General features: G+C 47.6%; 1 protein-coding gene across 2 annotated transcripts in view; it reads right to left on the bottom strand.

The window, feature by feature from the left end:
• Positions 1–3,818: 3,818 nt before the first annotated feature.
• LOC307005205 (complement C4-B-like) overlaps positions 3,819–10,369 on the bottom strand; it is a 38,970-nt gene continuing 32,419 nt past the window's right edge. For both annotated transcript variants that reach the window (XR_013799234.1, XM_079625107.1), the window contains one exon: positions 3,819–4,381. Coding sequence is in view for 1 of the 2 variants with exons in the window: in XM_079625107.1 (XP_079481233.1) it covers positions 4,240–4,381 (142 nt within the window). In the remaining variant the exon portion in view is untranslated. The remainder of the gene's footprint in view (positions 4,382–10,369) is intronic.

Here is a 10,369-nt window from a genome sequence, read left to right as displayed (position 1 = left end):
AAACCTTGCTGGGCTTGTTGGGAACCTTGGAGGAAGAGCAGCAGGGCCACTGATCGGCTCCCAGCCGTGATGCAGGCGTACAACAATAGCATACACAGTACCACCGGTTACGCCCCTACCTACCTGATGTTCGGCCGACATGTGAGGCTCCCAATGGATATGCTTATGGGAACCACTGGGGGAGAAGAGGGAAGTAGTCTGTCCGACTGGGTAGCGAACCATCACCGACGCCTCCAGTCCGCATACGAACAGGTCGCTGGCCGGATTAATCAGGCGGCGGTAAAGAACAAGAGATTGTATGATAGGACGGCCCGAGAAGCCCCGCTACTGCCCGGGGAGAGGGTGCTGCTACGGGATAATCGTCGACAAGGGAAGGGAAAATTGAGCAACCGATGGGAGGCCCAGCCATATGTCGTTCAGCGACAACCCCATCCGGACCAACCTGTATATGCCCTACGGCCCGAAGGGAAGACGGGCCCCGAACGGGTGTTACACCGTAACCTGATCCGCCCTTGCCCGAATTACCCAAAGCCAGTGGTAGAGGACCCACCGGCCGAGACGCCTTGGATGCCCCCGCTGGTAGGATGGGCAGTGATCCCGAGGGGCCTAGGCCTAGGACCACGACCTGAAGCACCCATCTCCCCACCACGACGTTCTCAGCGAGAGAATCGGGGTCAGCCTCCAGCCAGGTACGGAGACTGGGTGACTGGAGACCGTTCTCGGGACTAGAACGGTTTGGCAGGGGGGTATGTCACGGGGTGACAAATAATCCCCGGAACTAATCCCATCAGAGAAGTGTTCCCGCCGGGACACTTTTAGTGTAACACTGTCCCCGGGCTTGTGTGTGTGTCTGTCGTCATGACAACTAAATGGCAGATTGGCAACAGGTGCGGGGACTTCACTTTGAGTGCCTGATTGAGGTGGCGCCAGTGTTTGGAGAGGATAAAACACAAGAGGAAGAGAAGGCTGTGTGTTCTCCCTCCGCGTTGTGTGGTTGTTTCTTTGTCTTCCCCCGGCGATCTGGTGTGGTTCTCTCCCGTTGGGAAATGTTTGTGGAGTGTTGCAGCTGAAGGACCATCGTGAAAGAAGAGGAGTGTTGCTTGTGGGATCCGAGGGCAGTTTTGAAGAGTGGAATTCGTCGTCTGGACTGGGAAAGAGTGAGATGAGCGATTGACAAATTGAATCTCATAACCGCATGTTTTCTACACTAAATTGGATACTGGTTTGAAGTGCTTGGATCACGTTGTATACATCGCACTGAGTGAAATATACTGATTCCTTGTCGATCTCTAGCCTCCCCCTCGGCCATTGAAACCAGCGAAGTGAAGCCGCTTGTAGTGGTGAGGAAATTATTCACCGCATCTGTCCCAACTCTGACTATCATCGGCTCTTCAGATCGAGACCTCTGGGTGAGTGTTGGCCTTACTTTGCACTTGAAGAGTGGATTTGTAGTGCTGAAATTGACGTTTCCCATCACGTTGCATGTTTGGAATTGGACTGTCGTGTGTGTGTGGAAGATTTACCTTTTATCGCCGTGCACTCCCCATGTGTTATGCTGGTCTACCGTCCATCATAAGAGTCTAGCAAGATCGATTGCAGTCACCTGTTGGATGTCAGAAGGAAAAGCCCCCGTGTGCACACTACACGTGAGAACTGGTTACCTCTGCTTGAAGTTTGTATGCTGTCTGTCCCAGTGAAAGCCCGCTCAGCTTGTGACTTTGTCCCCTGCAACACACGTGAGAACTGTTTACCTCTGCTTGAAGTTTGTGTGCTGTCTGCTCCAGTGAAAGCCCTGCTCAGCTTATGACTCTGTCTCCTACCACCAATGTGAGAGCTGTTCACCTCTATTTGAAGTGTTGATTCCGTCTGTTCCAGCGAACGTCGCTCAGCTTGTGACTTTGTCCCCTGCAACACACGTGAGAACTGTTTACCTCTGCTTGAAGTTTGTGTGCTGTCTGCCCCAGTGAAAGCCCTGCTCAGCTATTGACTCTGTCTCCTGCCACCCATGTGAGAGCTATTCACCTCTATTTGAAGTGTTGATTCTGTCTGTGCCAGCCAAAGCCCCGCTCCGCTTGCGACTTGAGTCTGCTGTAGCCCTGAAACCCACCTGTATGGTGCGAAGTGCCCACCCTTTACAACTCCTGTGAGCCCTGATCCACCTACTCCCCTGCGATACTCACCTGTGATACTCACCTGTTCAGTGAGTTGGCACCAGAGCCAGAATGAAGTAAGCCTGACTCATTTACTTACCTGCGATACCCACCTGTTTAGTACCTACCACTGGGAGTTGGCACCAGTGCCAGAAGGAAGTAAGCCTGACCCCCCACTCACCTGTGATACCCACCTGTTCAGTATCTACCACTGTGAGTTGGCACCAGCGCCAGAAGGAAGTAAGCTTGACTCAATTACTCACCTGCGATACCCACCTGTTCAGTACCTACCACTGCGAGTTGGCACCAGCGCCAGAAGGAAGTGAGCCTGACCCCCCACTTGCCTTGGATTCCTGGGAAGAGGAAGGAAGAGGAATTTTAGATTAGGATTTTCAAATTGTTTTTATATTTAATAAAGCCGGTTATTCTTTTTATTCCTGTCTCCTGCCTCCTCCTTTGACACGCTCCTCAGGGTGATCCTGGTCTAGGGGTGGGTGCAGTCTGGCTTGGCCCACCTCGACCTGTGACACATACAGGTATATATACTCACTTCATTCATATATATGCATTACTCACTCACTAGGTATATGCATTACTCACTTCATTCATATTTTGCTGAGGAGCTGAGAAAGGGATCCCAGCCATTCAGCGCTGGTTCAGGGCTGTGGCAAGGGAGACTTAACGTCTCCGTTCCCTCCTTCAGGGATCGGGGGTTACATTAATAACATACACATCTGATGTCATGGGGTCCCTATGGAAAGCACCATTGCCACTGATCTGTGTTATGAGTGTTGGAGATTGAGATGCTGGCAAATGCCACGTGCCCTTTTTGCAACTGCCCTCACACAATCGTAACCTACCCAACTTGTAAGCCCGAGGAGGTAGTCCTCCATACCGAAGGGGCTTACTCTGGGGATGGTTGTAGCTGCTGTTCCTTTGTCGTGACATTTCACGGAGAAGAGTGCTTCGGATCTCAATTCCCATTGTTTTTCAGCCTTGACCAGTGTTGTTAATGCTGGGGAAGTGTTCCTAGTCCAATGGAGAGGGACGCTAAGAAAACCACACCCTGCCAAAAGGGAGGTAACTTGTGGTGGTTACACATATGGACTGAACTGTGGGGCAGTGCTACATATGGAAGATCTCTGCGGTAGGTCCTACCTAACCAGGGAGGAGCTACTACCGATGCAGAGATGGGGCAGAGCAGAACTGCCCAGGTAAAGACACAGGTTTACCGACAGGAAAACTATATGTGGACAATACACTTATGGGCTGTTTGGAGACAGCCTTTTCCTTCAGCTGAACGCCAAAGCAGACAAAGAGCTGCTCTGAGCTTCTAAAGCTCTGCGTGCGGTCCGCGATAACACGCAGTTAGCGAACGGGATATAGCAACGCAAGGGCTGGGTCTGCCTCAAGCTTTCAAGTTCACCACCTGGTCCCTAAAGTGATGGGTACTTTAAAAATGTATCCAGGCCGGAGTCTCAGGATGATCTGATCCAAACTCAAGGCACGATTTGATTTGCTGACCGACAATTCCTGCAGGTCCCCCACCCTCTTGAAGGAAGCGAGCGCGGTCAGGAACTCTGTCTTTGACAAACGCACATGAGGATGTATTTCTGCGTGAGCATCTTGAATGGGAGCTTGTAAAGACTTCACACTGAGAGATGGCAGAACACACTACATGTCTATTTTCTTTATTTTACGAATGTCACAACATTTTTATGATGAGTGTACACAAATAAAAGTAGAAATTTTACCGTTTTGAATCATATATAACACTTATATGTATGACAAAAATTGACAGTTATTTGAGTCTCTTTCGCACTGACAGCTGAAAAAGTGAATGGACACTGATGCACTCTAATGTGATTTCAGTGGTCTATTGTGTTTTAAAGTTACTGACTCTTAAATGTTTTGTAAGCAAGTTTATTTTAAGACATGATTACAGATAAAGCAAATGTATGTCTTACAGGTTCTTCTCAGTTATCATAATTTGTAACATAATAAGAAATGATGGTTAATTCAGGATAAATGTAGATTCCTCTGTTGTAGTGACGTGAAATTATAAAATGTCCCCAAATTGCAGTTCCGTCTACACGTTACACCCATCAACTTGGTACTCTTTCACAAAATCTTTCAGTTCTTTGCAGTACATCCTGTTGACTGATGCTTTGCATATTGAGGGTGATAGCTTCTGCTCGACCCATGTCTTTGAATCCAGCAGGTACTGCATGCTGAGAGAGAGAGAGAGAGAGAGAGAGAGAGAGAGAGAGAGAGTCAATTACAGGGATGAATGTCAATTACAGGAAGTATGGCAGGGTGACTTAACATGAGTGGCTGGTGCGACCACCGACCCCAGGGGGTTAACCCTAATTCCCTCATATGGGAGAGAACAACATCTCAATGCCGAACCGCCATATGCTCAAATTGATCAAGAATCAACCAAATCGTTGATATAATTTAGTATGCCCTGGAGGCGCAGCGGAGCCGTAGCTACATCCACGCACTTTGTGAAGGTGCCGGGTGACAATGCTAGGCTGGAAGGAAGAACCTGATACTGGTAAGGTTCACCCCGAAAGCAAACCTGAGGAACTTCCTGTGCTGAGGAAGGATGGATACATTTAAGTATGTGTCCTTGAGATATATTGTGACAAATCAGTCCTCTAATCTGATTTGATCTGATCCGAGTTAGTTTCAAAGTCAACATTTTGAACTTTTTTTAATGTATCCTCGCTCCGATGCGGGACAACAGGTCATCAAATTGGGCGCGCGAAAGGCGGAAGTACAGCTGAAAGCGGCTGTCATCCAGATGCAGCTCCTGGAGCAAATAGTGAAACTCGCCAAACTGGGTACACCTCCAGAGGGTCTGGTGGACCCAAGTACGGCGACGATGACCCCTGCGCCGCTATTCTGCTCTCCATAGCAAACACAGAGCATTAACTCTCTCGATGAATGCTCGATCAACATCAGCCATCTTGCAAACAGACAACTGCCTAGCACTTGCCCCCACAAGAAGCGGATTTAGCCTCGGACACGCGTCAATTTCGCTTCAAACGCTTGCTTTTTATGCATGTCTTTTTCGCTTTGGACGCGCGAATGGATTAAAAATGTTCAAGCGTCCAACTAGACACGATAGACACAGTTAGCTTCAGTGAGGAAGGTGTCTTTGAATTGCCGTTACTTGCTTTTTTGCCTTCTGAAACCTTTCAAAACTTAGGTGACAATATCACTGAAGAGGCCAGGAGAGGACAGCGGTGTGTCCAAGAGAAAGGCTTTGTATTTCTCTTTGATTCCAGACAAATTTAGCCATAAATGCCTCTCCTGCCATATATTTACCAGGGCTGCAATAGATAGACCAGTGGCTCAGGTCGTCTCCTTGCTGGCCCAAAGAGATAAACCTGTGTCCCGGCACAGTTCTCGAACTGCCTCCGGGCCCACCCCCTTGCTTTCATTCATGTCTTTTATTAGACCGGCCTGGTACTGCTGCAAGATGGCCATGGTATGCAGACACCACCAGCTAGACCTTCTGCCGTATACGCTACCAAGTCCTAAGTTGTTCTACATGGCCTGGTTGGGTAATGTCAGGGTCTTCAAGGACGACATCATGTCAGGGGAGAGATAGCTTTCAAGTGGCTGCTCAACCTTAGACATTGCCCCATATCCATGCTCTTTCAACCCTATAATAGAGACTTGGTGGCTAAGGAGACGGGTGGAAAACAATTTCCTCCACTATCACGACAACTTAGTATCAGAAAAAAATGGTTGGCCCTGACATGGAGGTTGCACTTTACTGGGTAAGAAATGCTAATCAACCTTGCTTTTAGGACAATCATCCTGTCTCTCGGTCAGCCAGTCAAAGTTTAATTGGGTCACAGTACATGTGGCAACCTCCACCAGCTCCTCATAAGCAAGAGAGTGAGGTGGCAAGGCCTTAGTCTCTCCTGCCTTAATGCTAAGCACATCCACCTCCGTCTGTCGCCCAAGATTGCTGAGAGATTGCTGCTCTGCTTTGGCAGCAGACAAATGAACAATAAATATGACAGACAGTTCACGCTACGGGCTGACATCCTGCCATGCCATTGGGCTGATTTCACAAATGCTTGTGTCGCTACTTCAGATGCAGCGCAAATTGACTGGACAACATTTTTTTCAAACTTTTGATTAATGTAATGTATCCTTGCTGAATAAAAGTATTATTGTTCAATTTTTTTACTGACCCCAAACTTTTAAATGGTAGTGTACAAAACAGAAAATAAGGCATTTTAATGAATTATATTAATTTGTATACTAAGTGTATTAGTATAGAACTTTGCTAAATAAACATGAATGAAATATGATGAAGCAGTTTTACAGAAAACAGTGCAGGGCCCACCAATCCCAAATAAGTTAAAAGACAAAGGCAAGAGAAAATCTGTAGAAATATACAGAAATATATGAAACAATATACATATATTGTAAACATATAAAAGAAGAATGATTTGTTCATTCTCTTACAAATGTATTTAACTGACAAAAGTACACAGAAAAGATCTCCAATGTTTTCATTGAAAACAATTTTGATTTTGATGGCAGCAAAAAAGTCAGTTAAAAATTTGGGAAAGAGCGATGTTTACAACTGTGTCAAATCTTTAATTTTAATTACATTAAAATACATTTTTGAACTAATTGTTGAAATTTTGCAAGTGGATTTTTTGCCCAATCTCACCTGATACAAGACAGCTGCTCAAAAGACAATGGTTGTCATTGTCTGATTCTCCTTTTCATGATTGGCCATACATTTTTAGTAGGAGACAGATATGGACTGCAGGCAGACCCTTAAAGCGCATCCACTAGAGTGTAGAGTGTCTAAAAAACACTCTGATGAAGCACATGTTGAATGTGACCTGGTATTATCTTACTTCCCATGAAATATGTCATCTTGATGCCATTAAATGTCTGTATTGTAGGAAACTTTTTCCTTCGTCAAAGCAGAGACCAGGAGACGTTGGGATCGCGTTCAAACAGAAGTTATTTTTTATTGAGGACTTCGCTGTGCGTTGCTGTAGGTCGTCCAACAGTCTAGTTTAAAACAGTATATATTGTAGTCTATATACATTCCAAAGAGGGGAGGGATTACATAGAGGAGGAGACTCTGAACAAAACATGTAAATGAAGTAGGCGTTAGCTTGTTACCAAACTTTCTGCGGCTCTAATCTCATCAGCATAACTTTTCAAACGCATTGATGCTAATCCAATCAGTCTAACTATTCAATGACTGGGGCTTGGGCTCCAAGAGCCATTAAAGACAGAAGATAAGAGTCTGACTCATTTACAGGTCTGGCATCTACTGCTGGAAACTCAATAATCATAATTTATACCTCAAATGCTAAAATCAGTCTACTAAACTTTCTCAGTTTATATACGATTGTATTGGAATCTAAATTAAACATTTAATACATTTGTAATACTACAGTATAAACCCAATATATGCCTCCACGTCAGTGGTACCTTCACACACGTCACCCATGCCGTTTCCACTAATGCACCACCATAACATGACAGATGTTTGCTTTTGTACCCATCACTGATGAATGTCTGGATGGTCACTTTCATCTTTGGGACAGATAACTCATTGTCCATTGAAGGTTCAATCGGTATGTGACTTCGTTGATCTGCCTCTAGATGGACCGACATAGCGGGGACATAGCTTGCGACTTGGACAACCCGTACTGCATAAGGAGGTACTCATAGTGGCCCGATAGTATAACAAAGGTGGTTTTCTATTTTCTCACACTCAAGTATCCGGGTGAGGTTGTATGCACTATGCAGGTCCAACTTGGTGAAGACGCAAGCTCCACGTAACTGCTCCAGGGCTGTTGGGACCAGAGGAAGAGGGTAACGGTACTTAATGGTCTGTGAGTTGAGAGTGCAGTAATCAATGCAGGGCCGCAAGCCTCTGATCTTTTTCTTTGTGGGAAAAAAAGGACAAAGTGGCAGGGAAAGTAGATTGACAAATTAATTCATCCTTAAGAGCCTCCTCAATGTACTCCTCTATGGCCTTCTGTTCTAGGATGAACAGTGGCTCAGGCAGCAGGTCGATGGCACAATCCCATGGCATCAACATAGTTTTTGAAGAAGTTGTTCTTCTGGTGAAGGGTTGTTTGACAGACAGTTTCTTGACAAGTTGTAAGCAGTTCTCAAAATGATGTTTTATTAACAAGGTTCGGGAGGAACAGGTTCTAATGATCAAGCAATCAAGTAACTCCAACCAGCTGTCATCAATCAGTAATGAACAGATCCACTCAATCAGCATGAGTAAAGCCTATAAATATTCACAGTCAACTCACCCTTATTCCTCGACAGTTTTCAGCATTTGGTTCTCCGTTCTGCAAACGATGTCTCAAATGCAACGTTCACAGTCCGATGACGAGCTCAACCGCTCTCCGGTTCCTCCGCCGCCATCAGCCGGCCCTAGGACCACTTCTTCTCCGCCTGATATCGCCTCCGAGCCCCAGGCTCGCGGGCGCCGGTCTGCACAAGCAACCCCCCGCACGCCAAGACGCCGAGGCCTGCCCTCACCTCCACCAGCGAGGACTCCAGCTTTCTCCCCGGCATCCTCCTATCATTCGGCCGTACCCACGATTCCACCCATTGGAAAGTGGACAGTCATGAGTCTGAGACAAGCGCTGATGAATTCTGATATTCAGCCTTCACGCAGGATGAACAAAGCGCAATTGTACAATCTGTACGTCACCGTGCAGTCATCCAATCTCTCTCCCAAGTCCACCCCAGCTTCCACGGCAGCCAGCAGGCTGAAAAAAACCCGGGAGGCCCCGAATCCGCCTCGCCAGACACAGTCTCCTCCTCATTCAAGATCCGGTTTTCGGCGTGCATCAGCCCGCAGTACCAGGCCTTCAGCGAGCCTGGGCCGCGCCCCAGATGCCTCCGCTGCGAGCCCTCACTCGCCTCCCGCCTCAGCTCAGCTTTTCACCGCGGCGCTTCCCGCCGTAGCGCCTTACACAGCTGGGCCCGCCGGCCCACCCCCAGCCTCCCAGCTTCTTCCTCCCGCTATTTTCAACTCTTTTCCTTTGCAGTGGCCTCCGGCTCCCGTAGCAGACGCTAGCGTGAGGCTGCCTCCGCTAGCGGCGCAGGCCCGGCCTTTCAGTCATCTTCCCGCGACTACTGCTAACTCCTCCCCTTTTCAGTGGTCTGCAGCCCAAGCAAGCGCGAGGCTGCCTCCGCTTGTAACTGAGGCTCACACTTCTCATTCATATCCTCCTTTTCCCCCTCATGTTTCTTTCAATTTCCCTCCCCAAGCCCCTCAGGCCGATTTAAGCGTGAGGCTGCCTCCGCCGATAGTCGCAGCCCCGGCTTCTCTCCCTTTCAGCTCTCTCTTAAACGCAAAATCTAACTATTCTCTTTTTACAGCTACACCGATGCCTGTCCCACAAAACGCCGTTGCTCTGGAGCCTCCACCAGTGGCCCACAACATCCGAGCACAGATCCTGGCAGGTGCAGACATAGACCTTTCACATTTACTTTCTCTGCTCCCCGTGTCCGATTCTAACCGCCAGTTGGACTGCGGGGATTTTTCAGTGACTTTAAAAAATCAAAACATGCATTCATCACGTTTACTTTCGTTTTCTGAATTCTCCATCGCTTTCAGCCATTTCACAGAAGTCATTTGTTCAGCATTCCCTCATAGGCGGCGCGAACTGAACGACTATTTAGCGCTCATCGCCGAGCTCGCGTTGTCTTACGGGGGAGGGCACTTTTATACCTACCACAAACTCTTCTCGGCAAAATGCGCTGTTAGAGTTTCCCAGTGGAACCAGTGCCCTTACTGGGGTGCACTCGACACCGACCTTCACAGCAGAGTATTCCTTGGCTGCAGGAACATTTCTTGCGCGGTCTGCAGGTCAGTAGCTCATTCCACCATATCATGCCCACAAGTTAACCCCTCCATTCCCCCTTGCTCAAACACAGCACCAGTTAAATCCACCAGTTATGTACCAAGACCGGCAACCATCAACGCAAATCCCCACGATGCCGATTTCAGCTCCAGAGCTTCTACGGATAGCAAACAGCTCTGCAACAATTTTAACGCTGGCAAGTGCACCAGGCAGCGTTGTCGATACTTGCACATATGTAGTTTCTGCGGCGGTGCCCATGCCCGTCCTGTATGCCCCGTGTTTAAAGATGTCAATAAAAAATCCAAAAATTATTTATCGACTCCCGTTAAT

This window comes from Phoxinus phoxinus (genome assembly GCF_949152265.1).
Source record: "Phoxinus phoxinus genome assembly, chromosome: 10".
Taxonomy (NCBI): domain Eukaryota; kingdom Metazoa; phylum Chordata; class Actinopteri; order Cypriniformes; family Leuciscidae; genus Phoxinus; species Phoxinus phoxinus.
This window is presented reverse-complemented; position numbering and strand designations above follow the sequence as displayed.